We start from the raw sequence: 19,936 nt of genomic DNA on the forward strand, positions 1-19,936 counted from the left end.
GTGTTTGTGTACTTTGAAGATTATTCGAAGACCAAGGCTCAAATAAATACAAGTATTTTTTCTGAAACAATCCCTAGTCCCTAACCCCTAGTCCCTAACCCTTAGTCCCTAAACCCTAGTCCCTAAACCCTAGTCCCTAAACCCTTGTCCCTAACCCCTGGTCCCTAACCCTTAGTCCCTAACCCCTAGTCCCTAACCCTTAGTTCCTAACCCCTAATCCCTAGTCCCTAATCCTTAGTCCCTAACCCTTAGTCCCTAACCCCTAGTCCCTAACCCTTAGTCCCTAACCCCTAGTCCCAACCCCTAGTCCCTAACACTTAGTCCTTAACCCCTAGTCCCTAACCCTTAGTCCCTAACCCCTAGTCCCAACCCCTAGTCCCTAACCCTTAGTCCCTAACCCCTAGTCCCAACCCCTAGTCCCTAACCCTTAGTCCCTAACCCTTAGTCCCTAACCCCTAGTCCCAACCCCTAGTCCCTAACCCCTAGTCCCTAACCCCTAGTCCCTAACCCTTAGTCCATAACCCCTAGTCCTAACCCTTAGCCATGGATACTCAAATCTGGACCTCGAGTCCAGATCCAAATCTGATTTGAATGTTTTACCGGGTAGTTAATTGTACTCTCATGGTACCCCAGGTTTAAACCAGTCCCTTACTAAATAGCAAGAATGAAAATCAGTGTGGAACTGGACTCGAGGTCCAGATTTGTGTGTACATCTGGAATATGGTCGTAGCTCCACCTTGCCCTCGACATTGATAGGCTAGTTGGAATGTTTACTTATGAATTGATTTTCAGTCCACCTGCCTAGGGTGTAATATGGGCTGTGGTTTGTTACTGGAATTGGTTGACTGAATCCACAAACTTAAGGCAATAAACGTCAAACATTAGACAAACATTAGAAAAACATTACTCAAACGTTGACCTTATGTAATCCTACCTGACCCAGGTGCTGCTGTTCAATGAGCAGAACCATGGCATCCATTACGAGTACACCATCCCCACAGAGGCTAGCATGGAACCCCAGGGGGGGTTAGGACCGGGGGCCATGCCCAGCGAACCCCTCTTCATGTGGACCCACTCTGGCTGGGAGGACTGCCATGCCGTGTGTGGAGGAGGTAGGACCACCAACACAACCCATTGACATTCAGCAGTAGGAGGTAGGACCACCAACACAACCCATTGACATTCAGCAGTAGGAGGTAGGACCACCAACACAACCCATTGACATTCAGCAGTAGGAGGTAGGACCACCAACACACCCCATTGACATTCAGCAGTAGGAGGTAGGACCGCCAACACACCCCATTGACATTCAGCAGTAGGAGGTAGGACCATCAACACACCCCATTGACATTCAGCAGTAGGAGGTAGGACCACCAACACAACCCATTGACATTCAGCAGTAGGAGGTAGGACCACCAACACAACCCATTGACATTCAGCAGTAGGAGATAGGACCACCAACACAACCCATTGACATTCAGCAGTAGGAGGTAGGACCACCAACACAACCCATTGACATTCAGCAGTAGGAGGTAGGACCACCAACACAACCCATTGACATTCAGCAGTAGGAGGTAGGAACACCAACACAACCCATTGACATTCAGCAGTAGGAGGTAGGACCACCAACACAACCCATTGCCATTCAGCAGTAGGAGGTAGGACCATTCAGCAGTAGGAGGTAGGAACACACACCATTGACATTCAGCAGTAGGAGGTAGGACCACCAACACAACCCATTGACATTCAGCAGCATTGACATTCAGCAGTAGGAGGAGACCACCAACACAACCCATTGACATTCAGCAGTAGGAGGACCACCAACACAACCCATTGACATTCAGCAGTAGGAGGTAGGACCACCAACACAACCCATTGACATTCAGCAGTAGGAGGTAGGACCACCAACACAACCCATTGACATTCAGCAGACATTCAGCAGTAGGAGGTAGGACCACCAACACAACCCATTGACATTCAGCAGTAGGAGGTAGGACCCATTGACATTCAGCAGTAGGAGGTAGGACCACCAACACAACCCATTGACATTCAGCAGTAGGAGGTAGGACCACACAACCCAGGTTGACATTCAGCAGTAGGAGGTAGGACCACCAACACAACCCATTGACATTCAGCAGTAGGAGGTAGGACCACCAACACAACCCATTGACATTCAGCAGTAGGAGGTAGGACCACCAACACAACCCATTGACATTCAGCAGTAGGAGGTAGGACCCATTGACATTCAGCAGTAGGAGGTAGGACCACCAACACAACCCATTGACATTCAGCAGTAGGAGGTAGGACCACCAACACAACCCATTGACATTCAGCAGTAGGAGGTAGGACCACCAACACAACCCATTGACATTCAGCAGTAGGAGGTAGGACCACCAACACAACCCATTGACATTCAGCAGTAGGAGGTAGGACCACCAACACAACCCATTGACATTCAGCAGTAGGAGGTAGGACCACCAACACAACCCATTGACATTCAGCAGTAGGAGGTAGGACCACCAACACAACCCATTGACATTCAGCAGTAGGAGGTAGGACCACCAACACAACCCATTGACATTCAGCAGTAGGAGGTAGGACCACCAACACAACCCATTGACATTCAGCAGTAGGAGGTAGGACCACCAACACAACCCATTGACATTCAGCAGTAGGAGGTAGGACCACCAACACAACCCATTGACATTCAGCAGTAGGAGGTAGGACCACCAACACAACCCATTGACATTGACATTCAGCAGTAGGAGGTAGGACCACCAACACAACCCATTGACATTCAGTAGGAGGTAGGACCACCAACACAACCCATTGACATTCAGCAGTAGGAGGTAGGACCACCAACACAACCCATTGACATTCAGCAGTAGGAGGTAGGACCACCAACACAACCCATTGACATTCAGCAGTAGGAGGTAGGACCACCAACACAACCCATTGACATTAGGAGGTAGGACCACCAACACAACCCATTGACATTCAGCAGTAGGAGGTAGGACCACCAACACAACCCATTGACATTCAGCAGTAGGAGGTAGGACCACCAACACAACCCATTGACATTCAGCAGTAGGAGGTAGGACCACCAACACAACCCATTGACATTCAGCAGTAGGAGGTAGACCACCAACACAACCCATTGACATTAGGACATTCAGGAGGTAGGACCACCAACACAACCCATTGACATTCAGCAGTAGGAGGTAGGACCACCAACACAACCCATTGACATTCAGCAGTAGGAGGTAGGACCACCAACACAACCCATTGACATTCAGCAGTAGGAGGTAGGACCACCAACACAACCCATTGACATTCAGCAGTAGGAGGTAGGACCACCAACACAACCCATTGACATTCAGCAGTAGGAGGTAGGACCACCAACACAACCCATTGACATTCAGCAGTAGGAGGTAGGACCACCAACACACCCCATTGACATTCAGCAGTAGGAGGTAGGACCACCAACACAACCCATTGACATTCAGCAGTAGGGAGGTAGGACCACCAACACAACCCATTGACATTCAGCAGTAGGAGGTAGGACCACCAACACAACCCATTGACATTCAGCAGTAGGAGGTAGGACCACCAACACAACCCATTGACATTCAGTAGGAGGTAGGACCGCCAACACAACCCATTGACATTCAGCAGTAGGGACCACCAACACAACCCATTGACATTCAGCAGTAGGGAGGTAGGACCACCAACACAACCCATTGACATTCAGCAGTAGGAGGTAGGACCACCAACACAACCCATTGACATTCAGCAGTAGGAGGTAGGACCACCAACACAACCCATTGACATTCAGCAGTAGGAGGTAGGACCACCAACACAACCCATTGACATTCAGCAGTAGGAGGTAGGACCACAACCCATTGACATTTCAACACAACCCATTGACATTCAGCAGTAGGAGGTAGGACCACCAACACAACCCATTGACATTCAGCAGTAGGAGGTAGGACCACCAACACAACCCATTGACATTCAGCAGTAGGAGGTAGGACCAACCCATTGACATTCAGCAACACAACCCATTGACATTCAGCAGTAGGAGGTAGGACCACCAACACAACCCATTGACATTCAGCAGTAGGAGGTAGGACCACCAACACACCCCATTGGACCACCAACACAACCCATTGACATTCAGCAGTAGGAGGTAGGACCACCAACACAACCCATTGACATTCAGCAGTAGGAGGTAGGACCACCAACACAACCCATTGACATTCAGCAGTAGGAGGTAGGACCACCAACACAACCCATTGACATTCAGCAGTAGGAGGTAGGACCACCAACACAACCCATTGACATTCAGCAGTAGGAGGTAGGAGGACATTCACCAGGAGGTAGGACCACCAACACAACCCATTGACATTCAGCAGTAGGAGGTAGGACCACACACCCATTGACATTCAGCAGTAGGAGGTAGGACCACCAACACAACCCATTGACATTCAGCAGTAGGAGGTAGGACCACCAACACAACCCATTGACATTCAGCAGTAGGAGGTAGGACCACCAACACAACCCATTGACATTCAGCAGTAGGAGGTAGGACCACCAACACAACCCATTGACATTCAGCAGTAGGAGTAGGACCACCAACACAACCCATTGACATTCAGCAGTAGGAGGTAGGACCACCAACACAACCCATTGACATTCAGCAGTAGGAGGTAGGACCACCAACACAACCCATTGACATTCAGCAGTAGGAGGTAGGACCATTCAGCAGTAGGAGGTAGGAACACAACCCATTGACATTCAGCAGTAGGAGGTAGGACCACCAACACAACCCATTGACATTCAGCAGTAGGAGGTAGGACCACCAACACACCCCATTGACATTCAGCAGTAGGAGGTAGGAGGTTCATTGACATTCAGTAGGAGGTAGGACCACCAACACAACCCATTGACATTCAGCAGTAGGAGGTAGGACCACCAACACAACCCATTGACATTCAGCAGTAGGAGGTAGGACCACCAACACAACCCATTGACATTCAGCAGTAGGAGGTAGGACCACCAACACAACCCATTGACCCATTGACATTCAGCAGTAGGAGGTAGGACCACCAACACAACCCATTGACATTCAGCAGTAGGAGGTAGGGACCACCCATTGACATCCACACACCAACACCCATTGACATTCAGCAGTAGGAGGTAGGACCACCAACACAACCCATTGACATTCAGCAGTAGGAGGTAGGACCACCAACACACCCCATTGACATTCAGCAGTAGGAGGTAGGACCACCAACACAACCCATTGACATTCAGCAGTAGGAGGTAGGACCACCAACACAACCCATTGACATTCAGCAGTAGGAGGTAGGACCACCAACACAACCCATTGACATTCAGCAGTAGGAGATAGGACCACCAACACAACCCATTGACATTCATTGACATTCAGCAGTAGGAGGTAGGACCACCAACACACCCCATTGACATTCAGCAGTAGGAGGTAGGACCACCAACACAACCCATTGACATTCAGCAGTAGGAGGTAGGACCACCAACACAACCCATTGACATTCAGCAGTAGGAGGTAGGACCACCAACACAACCCATTGACATTCAGCAGTAGGAGGTAGGACCACCAACACAACCCATTGACATTCAGCAGTAGGAGGTAGGACCACCAACACAACCCATTGACATTCAGCAGTAGGAGGTAGGACCACCAACACACCCCATTGACATTCAGCAGTAGGAGGTAGGACCACCAACACAACCCATTGACATTCAGCAGTAGGAGGTAGGACCACCAACACACCCCATTGACATTCAGCAGTAGGAGGTAGGACCACCAACACAACCCATTGACATTCAGCAGTCAGGAGGTAGGACCACCAACACAACCCATTGACATTCAGCAGTAGGAGGTAGGGACATTGACATTCAGCAACACACACCCCATTGACATTCAGCAGTAGGAGGTAGGACCACCAACACAACCCATTGACATTCAGCAGTAGGAGGTAGGACCACCAACACAACCCATTGACATTCAGCAGTAGGAGGTAGGACCACCAACACAACCCATTGACATTCAGCAGTAGGAGGTAGGACCACCAACACAACCCATTGACATTCAGCAGTAGGAGGTAGGACCACCAACACACCCCATTGACATTCAGCAGTAGGAGGTAGGACCACCAACACAACCCATTGACATTCAGCAGTAGGAGGTAGGACCACCAACACAACCCATTGACATTCAGCAGTAGGAGGTAGGACCACCAACACAACCCATTGACATTCAGCAGTAGGAGGTAGGACCACCAACACAACCCATTGACATTCAGCAGTAGGAGGTAGGACCACCAACACAACCCATTGACATTCAGCAGTAGGAGGTAGGACCACCAACACAACCCATTGACATTCAGCAGTAGGAGGTAGGACCACCAACACAACCCATTGACATTCAGCAGTAGGAGGTAGGACCATTCCAACACACCCCATTGACATTCAGCAGTAGGAGGTAGGACCACCAACACAACCCATTGACATTCAGCAGTAGGAGGTAGGACCGCCAACACAACCCATTGACATTCAGCAGTAGGAGGTAGGACCACCAACACAACCCATTGACATTCAGCAGTAGGAGGTAGGACCACCAACACAACCCATTGACATTCAGCAGTAGGAGGTAGGACCACCAACACAACCCATTGACATTCAGCAGTAGGAGGTAGGACCACCAACACAACCCATTGACATTCAGCAGTAGGAGGTAGGACCACCAACACAACCCATTGACATTCAGCAGTAGGAGGTAGGACCACCAACACAACCCATTGACATTCAGCAGTAGGAGGTAGGACCACCAACACAACCCATTGACATTCAGCAGTAGGAGGTAGGACCACCAACACAACCCATTGACATTCAGCAGTAGGAGGTAGGACCACCAACACAACCCATTGACATTCAGCAGTAGGAGGTAGGACCACCAACACAACCCATTGACATTCAGCAGTAGGAGGTAGGACCACCAACACAACCCATTGACATTCAGCAGTAGGAGGTAGGACCACCAACACAACCCATTGACATTCAGCAGTAGGAGGTAGGACCACCAACACAACCCATTGACATTCAGCAGTAGGAGGTAGGACCACCAACACAACCCATTGACATTCAGCAGTAGGAGGTAGGACCACCAACACAACCCATTGACATTCAGCAGTAGACATTCAGAGGTAGGACCACCAACACAACCCATTGACATTCAGCAGTAGGAGGTAGGACCACCAACACAACCCATTGACATTAGGACCACCAACACAACCCATTGACATTCAGCAGTAGGAGGTAGGACCACCAACACAACCCAGGTAGGACCACCAACACAACCCATTGACATTCAGCAGTAGGAGGTAGGACCACCAACACAACCCATTGACATTCAGCAGTAGGAGGTAGGACCACCAACACAACCCATTGACATTCAGCAGTAGGAGGTAGGACCACCAACACAACCCATTGACATTCAGCAGTAGGAGGTAGGACCACCAACACACCCCATTGACATTCCAACACACAACCCCAGCAGTAGGAGGTAGGACCACCAACACAACCCATTGACATTCAGCAGTAGGAGGTAGGACCACCAACACAACCCATTGACATTCAGCAGTAGGAGGTAGGACCACCAACACAACCCATTGACATTCAGCAGTAGGAGATAGGACCACCAACACAACCCATTGACATTCAGCAGTAGGAGGTAGGACCACCAACACAACCCATTGACATTCAGCAGTAGGAGGTAGACCACCAACACACCCCATTGACATTCAGCAGTAGGAGGTAGGACCACCAACACAACCCATTGACATTCAGCAGTAGGAGGTAGGACCACCAACACACCCCATTGACATTCAGCAGTAGGAGGTAGGACCACCAACACAACCCATTGACATTCAGCAGTAGGAGGTAGGACCACCAACACACCCCATTGACATTCAGCAGTAGGAGGTAGGACCACCAACACAACCCATTGACATTCAGCAGTAGGAGGTAGGACCACCAACACACCCCACCAACACAACCCATTGACATTCAGCAGTAGGAGGTAGGGATTGACATTCAGCAGTAGGAGGTAGGACCACCAACACACCCCATTGACATTCAGCAGTAGGGAGGTAGGACCACCAACACAACCCATTGACATTCAGCAGTAGGAGGTAGGACCACCAACACAACATTCAGCAGTAGGAGGTGACATTCAGCAGTAGGAGGTAGGACCACCAACACAACCCATTGACATTCAGCAGTAGGAGGTAGGACCACCAACACAACCCATTGACATTCAGCAGTAGGAGGTAGGACCACCAACACAACCCATTGACATTCAGCAGTAGGAGGTAGGACCACCAACACAACCCATTGACATTCAGCAGTAGGAGGTAGGACCACCAACACAACCCATTGACATTCAGCAGTAGGAGGTAGGACCACCAACACAACCCATTGACATTCAGCAGTAGGAGGTAGGACCACCAACACAACCCATTGACATTCAGCAGTAGGACCACCAACACAACCCATTGACATTCAGCAGTAGGTAGGACCACCAACACAACCCATTGACATTCAGCAGTAGGAGGTAGGACCACCAACACAACCCATTGACATTCAGCAGTAGGAGGTAGGACCACCAACACAACCCATTGACATTCAGCAGTAGGAGGTAGGACCACCAACACAACCCATTGACATTCAGCAGTAGGAGGTAGGACCACCAACACAACCCATTGACATTCAGCAGTAGGAGGTGACCACCAACACAACCCATTTCAGCAGTAGGAGGTAGGACCACCAACACAACCCATTGACATTCAGCAGTAGGAGATAGGACCACCAACACAACCCATTGACATTCAGCAGTAGGAGGTAGGACCACCAACACAACCCATTGACATTCAGCAGTAGGAGGTAGGACCACCAACACCCATTGACATTCAGCAGTAGGAGGTAGGACCACCAACACAACCCATTGACATTCAGCAGTAGGAGGTAGGACCACCAACACAACCCATTGACATTCAGCAGTAGGAGGTAGGACCACCAACACAACCCATTGACATTCAGCAGTAGGAGGTAGGACCACCAACACAACCCATTGACATTCAGCAGTAGGAGGTAGGACCACCAACACAACCCATTGACATTCAGCAGTAGGAGGTAGGACCACCAACACAACCCATTGACATTCAGCAGTAGGAGGTAGGACCACCAACACAACCCATTGACATTCAGCAGTAGGAGGTAGGACCACCAACACAAGTAGGAGGTAGGACCACCAACACACCCATTGACATTCAGCAGTAGGAGGTAGGACCACCAACACAACCCATTGACATTCAGCAGTAGGAGGTAGGACCACCAACACACCCCATTGACATTCAGCAGTAGGAGTAGGACCACCAACACAACCCATTGACATTCAGCAGTAGGAGGTAGGACCACCAACACAACCCATTGACATTCAGCAGTAGGAGGTAGACCACCAACACCACCATTCAGCACAGGGACCCAACACAACCCATTGACATTCAGCAGTAGGAGGTAGGACCACCAACACAACCCATTGACATTCAGCAGTAGGAGGTAGGACCACCAACACAACCCATTGACATTCAGACCACCAACACAACCCATTGACATAGGAGGTAGGACCACCAACACAACCCATTGACATTCAGCAGTAGGAGGTAGGACCACCAACACAACCCATTGACATTCAGCAGTAGGAGGTAGGACCACCAACACAACCCATTGACATTCAGCAGTAGGAGGTAGGACCACCAACACAACCCATTGACATCCAGCAGTAGGAGGTAGGACCACCAACACACATTGACATCCCATTGACATTCAGCAGTAGGAGGTAGGACCACCAACACAACCCATTGACATTCAGCAGTAGGAGGTAGGACCACCAACACAACCCATTGACATTCAGCAGTAGGAGGTAGGACCACCAACAACCCATTGACATTCAGCAGTAGGAGGTAGGACCGCCAACACAACCCATTGACATTCAGCAGTAGGAGGTAGGACCACCAACACACCCCATTGACATTCAGCAGTAGGAGGTAGGACCACCAACACAACCCATTGACATTCAGCAGTAGGAGGTAGGACCACCAACACAACCCATTGACATTCAGCAGTAGGAGGTAGGACCACCAACACAACCCATTGACATTCAGCAGTAGGAGGTAGGACCACCAACACAACCCATTGACATTCAGCAGTAGGAGGTAGGACCACCAACACAACCCATTGACATTCAGCAGTAGGAGGTAGGACCACCAACACAACCATTGACATTCAACCCATTGACACAGTAGGAGGTAGGACCACCAACACAACCCATTGACATTCAGCAGTAGGAGGTAGGACCACCAACACAACCCATTGACATTCAGCAGTAGGAGGTAGGACCACCAACACAACCCATTGACATTCAGCAGTAGGAGGTAGGACCACCAACACAACCCATTGACATTCAGCAGTAGGAGACCACCAACACAACCCATTGACATTAGGAGGACCACCAACACAACCCATTGACATTCAGCAGTAGGAGGTAGGACCACCAACACAACCCATTGACATTCAGCAGTAGGAGGTAGGACCACCAACACAACCCATTGACATTCAGCAGTAGGAGGTAGGACCACCAACACAACCCATTGACATTCAGCAGTAGGAGGTAGGACCACCAACACAACCCATTGACATTCAGCAGTAGGAGGTAGGACCACCAACACAACCCATTGACATTCAGCAGTAGGAGGTAGGACCACCAACACAACCCATTGACATTCAGCAGTAGGAGGTAGGACCACCAACACAACCCATTGACATTCAGCAGTAGGAGGTAGGACCACCAACACAACCCATTGACATTCAGCAGTAGGAGGTAGGACCACCAACACAACCCATTGACATTCAGCAGTAGGAGGTAGGACCACCAACACAACCCATTGACATTCAGCAGTAGGAGGTAGGACCACCAACACAACCCATTGACATTCAGCAGTAGGAGGTAGGACCACCAACACAACCCATTGACATTCAGCAGTAGGAGGTAGGACATTCAGCAGTAGGACCACCAACACAACCCATTGACATTCAGCAGTAGGAGGTAGGACCACCAACACAACCCATTGACATTCAGCAGTAGGAGGTAGGACCACCAACACAACCCATTGACATTCAGCAGTAGGAGGTAGGACCACCAACACAACCCATTGACATTCAGCAGTAGGAGGTAGGACCACCAACACAACCCATTGACATTCAGCAGTAGGAGGTAGGACCACCAACACAACCCATTGACATTCAGCAGTAGGAGGTAGGACCACCAACACAACCCATTGACATTCAGCAGTAGGAGGTAGGACCACCAACACAACCCATTGACATTCAGCAGTAGGAGGTAGGACCACCAACACACCCCATTGACATTCAGCAGTAGGAGGTAGGACCACCAACACAACCCATTGACATTCAGCAGTAGGAGGTAGGACCACCAACACAACCCATTGACACAACCCATTGACATTCAGCAGTAGGAGGTAGGACCACCAACACAACCCATTGACATTCAGCAGTAGGAGGTAGGACCACCAACACACCCCATTGACATTCAGCAGTAGGAGGTAGGACCACCAACACAACCCATTGACATTCAGCAGTAGGAGGTAGGACCACCAACACAACCCATTGACATTCAGTAGGAGGTAGGACCACCAACACAACCATTGACATTCAGCAGTAGGAGGTAGGACCACCAACACAACCCAGACATTCAGGAGGTAGGACCACCAACACAACCCATTGACATTCAGCAGTAGGAGGTAGGACCACCAACACAACCCATTGACATTCAGCAGTAGGAGGTAGGACCACCAACACAACCCATTGACATTCAGCAGTAGGAGGTAGGACCACCAACACAACCCATTGACATTCAGCAGTAGGAGGTAGGACCACCAACACAACCCATTGACATTCAGCAGTAGGAGGTAGGACCACCAACACACCCATTGACATTCCAGTAGGAGGTAGGATTGACATTCAGCAGTAGGAGGTAGGACCACCAACACAACCCATTGACATTCAGCAGTAGGAGGTAGGACCACCAACACAACCCATTGACATTCCAGTAGGAGGTTGACATTCAGCAGTAGGAGGTAGGACCACCAACACAACCCATTGACATTCAGCAGTAGGAGGTAGGACCACCAACACAACCCATTGACATTCAGCAGTAGGAGTAGGACCACCAACACACCCCATTGACATTCAGCAGTAGGACCACCAACACAACCCATTGACATTCAGCAGTAGGAGGTAGGACCACCAACACAACCCATTGACATTCAGCAGTAGGAGGTAGGACCACCAACACAACCCATTGACATTCAGCAGTAGGAGGTAGGACCACCAACACAACCCATTGACATTCAGCAGTAGGAGGTAGGACCACCAACACAACCCATTGACATTCAGCAGTAGGAGGTAGGACCACCAACACAACCCATTGACATTCAGCAGTAGGAGGTAGGACCACCAACACAACCCATTGACATTCAGCAGTAGGAGGTAGGACCACCAACACAACCCATTGACATTCAGCAGTAGGAGGTAGGACCACCAACACAACCCATTGACATTCAGCAGTAGGAGGTAGGACCACCAACACAACCCATTGACATTCAGCAGTAGGAGGTAGGACCACCACACAACCCATTGACATTCAGCAGTAGGAGGTAGGACCACCAACACAACCCATTGACATTCAGCAGTAGGAGGTAGGACCACCAACACAACCCATTGACATTCAGCAGTAGGAGGTAGGACCACCACACAACCCATTGACATTCAGCAGTAGGAGGTAGGACCACCAACACAACCCATTGACATTCAGCAGTAGGAGGTAGGACCACCAACACAACCCATTGACATTCAGCAGTAGGAGGTAGGACCACCAACACAACCCATTGACATTCAGCAGTAGGAGGTAGGACCACCAACACAACCCATTGACATTCAGCAGTAGGAGGTAGGACCACCAACACAACCCATTGACATTCAGCAGTAGGAGGTAGGACCACCAACACAACCCATTGACATTCAGCAGTAGGAGGTAGGACCACCAACACAACCCATTGACACCAACACAACCCATTGACATTCAGCAGTAGGAGGTAGGACCACCAACACAACCCATTGACATTCAGCAGTAGGAGGTAGGACCACCAACACAACCCATTGACATTCAGCAGTAGGAGGTAGGACCACCAACACAACCCATTGACATTCAGCAGTAGGAGGTAGGACCGCCAACACAACCCATTGACATTCAGATTTATATTAACTATAGTTCAAACCTTACGTTACCACTCAGTAGTACATTACCTCACTACCACTTTTCTTGAGTAAAGTAAGTAAGCCCTTTCCCATGCCAGAACGGCCCATAGGACCTATGATCTGTTTCTGAAGAATGAGACAACTTGATGTATAAGTACACCCCCTGAACAGGGATGCAAGTCTGTCTCGGGGCATTGCTTGTTCCCTTTTCCAATACTTAGTCGTTCATGTTAGATTTTTCTTCTCCAGGAGAAAGAAAGACAATCGTCACCTGCACTAACATTGTCAACAAAACTACAAGCGTGGTGGACAACCGAAGATGTCGTCACCTGACCAAACCTGAGCCTCAAGTCCGCAAGTGCAATGAGCAGCCCTGCCAGACAAGGTAAAGATCAGCCCTGCTAGACAAGGCAAAGCTCAGCCCTGCTAGACAAGGTAAAGCTCAGCCCTGCCAAACAGGTAAAGCTCAGCCCTTTGCTAGACAAGTAAGTAAGCTCAGCCCTGCTAGACAAGGTAAAGCTCTGCCCTGAAGAATGAGACAACTTGGTAAAGCTCACCCCCTGAACAGGGACAAGCTCTGTCTCCCATTGCAGACCTCAGCCCTGCCAGTTCAGGTAAAGATTTTCCCTGCCAGACAAGTAAAGACTCAGTCCCTGCCAGACAGGTCAACAAAGCTCAGCCCTGCTAGACAAGGTAAAGATGTCAGCCCTGCCAGACAAGTCCGCAAGTGCAATGAGCAGCCCTGCCAGACAAGGTAAAGATCAGCCCTGCTAGACAAGGTAAAGCTCAGCCCTGCTAGACAAGGTAAAGCTCAGCCCTGCCAAACAAGGTAAAGCTCAGCCCTGCAAGACAAGGTAAAGCTCAGCCCTGCTAGACAAGGTAAAGCTCAGCCCTGCTAGACAAGGTAAAGCTCAGCCCTGCCAGACAAGCTCAGCCCTGCCAGACAAGGTAAAGCTCAGCCCTGCCAGACAAGGTAAAGATCAGCCCTGCCAGACAAGGTAAAAGCCCTGCTCTACAAGGTAAAGCTCAGCCACAGAAGGACCACATCAGCCCTGCCAGACAAGCTCAGTCAGCCCTGCCAGACAAGCTAAGCCCTGCCAGACAAGGTAAAGATCAGCCCTGCCAGACAAGGTCAGCCCTGCCAGACAAGTTCAGCCCTGCCAGACAAGGTAAAGATCAGCCCTGCCAGACAAGGTAAAGCTCAGCCCTGCCAGACAAGGTAAAGCTCAGCCCTGCCAGACAAGGTAAAGCTCAGCCCTGCCAAACAAGGTAAAGATCAGCCCTGCTAGACAAGCTCAGCCCTGCCAGACAAGGTAAAGATCAGCCCTGCTAGACAAGGTAAAGATCAGCCCTGCCAGACAAGGTAAAGCTCAGCCCTGCTAGACAAGGTAAAGCTCAGCCCTGCCAGACAAGGTAAAGATCAGCCCTGCCAGACAAGGTAAAGATCAGCCCTGCTAGACAAGGTAAAGCTCAGCCCTGCCAGACAAGGTAAAGCTCAGCCCTGCTAGACAAGGTAAAGCTCAGCCCTGCCAGACAAGGTAAAGCTCAGCCCTGCTAGACAAGGTAAAGCTCAGCCCTGCCAGACAAGGTAAAGCTCAGCCCTGCTAGACAAGGTAAAGCTCAGCCCTGCTAGACAAGGTAAAGCTCAGCCCTGCCAGACAAGGTAAAGATCAGCCCTGCTAGACAAGGTAAAGCTCAGCCCTGCTAGACAAGGTAAAGCTCAGCCCTGCTAGACAAGGTAAAGCTCAGCCCTGCCAGACAAGGTAAAGCTCAGCCCTGTCAGACAAGGTAAAGCTCAGCCCTGTCAGACAAGGTAAAGCTCAGCCCTGCTAGACAAGGTAAAGCTCAGCCCTGCCAAGCAAGGTAAAGCTCAGCCCTGCCAGACAAGGTAAAGCTCAGCCCTGTCAGACAAGGTAAAGATCAGTGCTGGTACAATATAGATGTTCCTTCTTTCTCCCTTCCTTCTCAGGCTTTGTTATAGTATAGTATAGTATAGTATAGTATAGTATGTGGTCCCGTGTGGCTCAGTTGGTAGAACATGGCACTTGCAATGTCAGGGCTGTGGGTTCAATTCCTATGAAGCGAATATAGTATGACCATCTATGCACTCACTCTGGATAAGAGTGTCTGCTTAAATGACTAAACATTTTACCCCAAAAAATGGGGGGGATAGTGTAATAGCAACATTCATTGAGAACAGACTTTTTAATTCTTATGGAAGAATGATGTTTCTATTGAGTCATATTGCACATGTAGCTCAAAGAGAAATGAAACTTCACTTCGCCAAAGTCTGGGATGTTTGTTAACACAGACAGTCATGTGTTCTTGTCATACAAACAGTCTTCATCCAGCAAGTTCTGGTAGTTCCTGGAAATGGTTGTTCCACTTTAGTTGAAGGACCTTCTGTAGCTACTTCTTAACACATTTATAGAAGTGTTCCGTGATCTACTCTGAAGTGCTGCCAACTCCGTCATTAAAGGGGGAATCTGAGATTGGTACATACATTTTTTTTTTTTACTTTGAAAATTAATTATGTATAGCCATTGATTCTTAAAGAATATGACTAATATTTTTTTTTTAAATGAGCTAAGTTTAAAACTGTCATACTCCATCAGCACCCTAAATATAAGCTTGTTTTACTCCAATGTTTTACTTGTCTTACTCTCAGCTGTTTTTCCAGAGAATGATGTGGTGCACGATTTCTCGCTGTCTAGGTCCCAGATTGCCTCTTTAATGCTGACGTAAGCTGAGCCTTAGATCATCCATTGCATAATGGATTGAGGAGATACACCAAGTCACATTTGTTGACAGAAACCAGTACAAACATTTACATGAAGCCCACAAAGTTGTTTTGCCTTGATTATAAACGTGAATCGCAGCCCTTCTTCTCCCCGGGCCTATACCAGTACAGAACTTTCTCTTATCTTCCTACAGATGAACACTAGACAGCTGGTCTAATGCAAGTCTAATGCTAGTCCAAGGCTAATCCAATGCTTGTCCAATGCTAGTCCAAGGCTAGTCTAATGCTAGCCCAAGGCTAGTCCAAGACTAGTCTAATGCTAGTCTAATGCTAGTCTAATGCTAGTCCAAGGCTAGTCCAATGCTTGTCCAATGCTAGTCCAAGGCTAGTCTAATGCTAGCCCAAGGCTATTCCAAGACTAGTCTAATGCTAGTCTAATGCTAGTCCAAGGCTAGTCCAATGCTTGTCCAATGCTAGTCCAAGACTAGTCTAATGCTAGTCTAATGCTAGTCCAAGGCTAGTCCAATGCTTGTCCAATGCTAGTCCAAGACTAGTCTAATGCTAGTCTAATGCTAGTCCAAGGCTAGTCCAATGCTTGTCCAATGCTAGTCCAAGACTAGTCTAATGCTAGTCTAATGCTAGTCCAAGACTAGTCTAATGCTAGTCCAATGCTTGTCCAATGCTAGTCCAAGGCTAGTCTAATGCTAGTCTAATGCTAGTCCAATGCTTGTCCAATGCTAGTCCACACTCGCTGCTGACATTTACATTCCACCACAATGCATCCCCTGGAAATCATTAGTTTCTCTCTCTTATCTGTCATATGTATCTGGGGTATTACACTTCATCTGCAGCCGAGCAGTAAGCAGCAAGCTGTGAGCTTTCATCACCCCGAGCCGCGGATAAATAACATTTACAGTCCTGCCGTGCTCAACAACAACAAAAACTCTGCAATCAGATAACGGCAGAACAGACCACTGGATCTGTGGATCTGATGTCAGACAGGGATGTGTGTGTGTGTGTGTGTGGGGGGAGGGGGTGATAGGTCAACAAGGCCACGTCATGTTCCTGTTTGCCCCGAGCAGACTTCCAGCTGGACCCTGTCCTCTCCGGCTGCTCTACCCTGATCGCAGTCACCGAGGGGAGGCTTGGATGGAGCATATCCACCCCACCTCCCCTCCTCCGCCATCACCATCATCCACCAGCAGAACCAGACTCTCCCTGGTGCCTCTGCCTGCACATCTGTCACCCAGATGGGGCAACATTACGTCAGAACCAGCCTGGTAGCCTTCCTCTAGGGCTGTGCTTGGGCCTGGTTGTCTGTTTATGGGGTGTCATTAACACTGAGATGAGGCCCCCCCCTCCCCTGCACATATACACACACATACACACACACACACAAACACACACACATACACGCACGCACACACACACACACGCACACACACACACACGCACACACACACACACACACACACACACACACGCACACACACACACGCACACACACACACACACACACGCACACACACACATACACGCACGCACACACACATACACGCACGCACACACACACATACACACACACACGCACACACACACATACACATACACGCACGCACGCTTACACACACCATTCACGTTCCTGCTCCTTGGCTTAGGTTTCTCTGTTGAATGGGAATGAAGTCTGGGGGCGGCATTGTTTACACAAAGCAGGAGGTTGTATGGTCTGTCTGTCTGTCTGTCTGTCTGTCTGTCTGTCTGTCTGTCTGTCTGTCTGTACATTGTGCGTACTGTGTGTGCGTACTGTGTGTGCATACTGTGTGTGCGTTCTGTGTGCGTTCTGTGTGTACTGTGTGTGTGAGTGTACTGTGTGTGTACTCTGTGTGTGTCTGTGTGTACTGTGTATGTGTGTGTATAGCTGTGTGTGTGTGTGTGTGTGTGTGTGTGTGTGTGTGTGTGTGTGTGTGTGTGTGTGTGTGTGTGTGTGTGTGTGTGTGTGTGTGTGTGTGTGTGTGTGTGTGTGTGTGTGTGTGTGTACTGTGTATGTCTGTGTGTGTATGTCTGTGTGTACTGTGTATGTCTGTGTGTGTATGTCTGTGTGTACTGAGTATGTGTGGGTGTGTGTGTGTGTATGTGTGTGTGTACTGTGTATGTGTGTGTGTATGTCTGTGTGTACTGTATATGTGTGTGTACTGTGTGTGTGTATGTGTACAGTATGTGTGTATTAATGTGCTCTCTACCTCTCCAGGTGGATGATGACTGAGTGGACGTCTTGCTCTCGTACCTGTGGTAGAGGCTCTCAGAGCAGACAGGTAGCCTGCACCTTGCAGCTAGCCAACGGCACCCTGGTCAAAGCCAAGGACCGCGACTGTGCCGGCCCCAAGCCGGCCCCCAACCAGCGCTGCGAGGGCCAGGACTGTCTCACCGTGTGGGAGGCTGGCGTGTGGTCTGAGGTGAGGCCACACACACACACACACACACACACACACACACACACACACACTCTTAGTTGTGACACACTACTTACTCAATTTATTTTACATCAAAGAAAATATGGATTCAACTGCATTTATTCTATGAATATTGTGTTTCAGTGTGATTTTACACATGTTCACTTTACACAAGTCAGAGTGGTGACCATGTGTCCCTCTGTAATCTACGGCTGAATCTCAACTTGAAAACTGGGCCACAGAGCCCTTTATCGAGAGACCACTTTGCTGATGTGTTCAGTAGTGACCACTAGTGTTCAAATTAGACATAGCTGATGTGTTCCGTAGTGACCATTGAGACAATGCGCAATCCCATCTGCCACCTGGTCAAATTCAAAAAGTTCTAAACTATTGTGTAGCCAGCTACGTTATGAAATAGCTAACTTGCAGTCAGTTATGTTGCTAAGTAACAATCTTAAGATTCATGGGTAAAGTCTGCTAGCAAAGACACTGAGTAGATAGATGCCTCACTTGGTAGCGAGGAGAATTGAGGGCGTCGTGGAACCCTCGACGATTCGACAGCTAGCAAATGAGATAACACGATTATGAACTTTAGTGAGCAAGAGTGCAAAAACAAAGTGGTATAAATGTTCGGCTCAAGATTCAACTCATTCAGAATGTGCAGAATGTACTTAATATACATTTAGTATATTCACATTTTGCATTACCACTTATAAAAAGTCTCACCAGAGTCCAAACTCACATAGACAGGACTATTTAAGCTAATATGCCAATGTTTATCCCCAGAAGCTTATGTAGAGAGAGGTTTTAGAGAGAGGCTAGCTCCCAGAATATTCCCCTTGGCACTCCACATAGAGGGGCTTACGCAATGATGCTGAGATTCCTTTGAGTTCTCTGTATAGCACCTGCACATCACTGGCTCAGGCCTTGCTGCCAGCATCTCCCTCTACCCCCATCCTCCCCTCTCCCTCATTCTCATGCTCCCTCCTTCCCTCCTACCCTTTCAGGGCCTGCTGGCAGCAGACTAAAGGAACCAGGCCTCGACCAGTTCTCCAACAGTATCGATAAGGAGAAAATATCTCAATCGAGATTCTCTCTCATGTGGCTCCAATTTCTCATTTTGAAGATTTTCGTTTTCTCACACGTTCAACACTGTTGCTTTTTCTCGGCCCCCGTTGAAGTAAGTTTACGTAAGAAGTCGATGAGGGAAAATCTTTCTGTTTTGATAATGCAGTTGATGAAAGGCCGTTAATCCTATCAAAGGGGAGTAAATTGATTAATCGTTTTATGGGTAAATGAGTTCATAGCT

The 19,936-nt window shown here is 49.0% G+C and overlaps 1 protein-coding gene and 1 long non-coding RNA gene across 4 annotated transcripts in view; both read left to right on the forward strand.

The window, feature by feature from the left end:
* Positions 1-19,936, forward strand: part of LOC118375301 (A disintegrin and metalloproteinase with thrombospondin motifs 19-like) — a 144,179-nt gene that overhangs the window by 99,510 nt on the left and 24,733 nt on the right. Inside the window, exons 18-20 of one of the 2 annotated variants that reach the window (XM_052525097.1) lie at positions 944-1,112; positions 13,687-13,822; positions 18,426-18,630. In XM_052525097.1, the coding sequence (XP_052381057.1) occupies positions 944-1,112; positions 13,687-13,822; positions 18,426-18,630 (510 nt within the window). Of the gene's footprint in view, positions 1-943; positions 1,113-13,686; positions 13,823-14,191; positions 14,386-18,425; positions 18,631-19,936 lie in introns of those variants that run through there. The other variant, XM_052525098.1, reaches the window with a different exon arrangement.
* On the forward strand, positions 7,715-9,897 carry LOC127931717 (uncharacterized). 2 transcript variants are annotated; one of them, XR_008142671.1, is made up of 3 exons: positions 7,715-7,774; positions 7,900-7,941; positions 9,849-9,897. It is a non-coding gene; the product is annotated as an uncharacterized LOC127931717 (long non-coding RNA). The 2 variants fall into 2 exon arrangements; XR_008142670.1 differs by lacking the exon at positions 7,900-7,941 and adding an exon at positions 7,984-8,025.

Source organism: Oncorhynchus keta, chromosome 9, assembly GCF_023373465.1.
Source record: "Oncorhynchus keta strain PuntledgeMale-10-30-2019 chromosome 9, Oket_V2, whole genome shotgun sequence".
In the NCBI taxonomy this organism is placed as follows: Eukaryota; Metazoa; Chordata; class Actinopteri; order Salmoniformes; family Salmonidae; genus Oncorhynchus; species Oncorhynchus keta.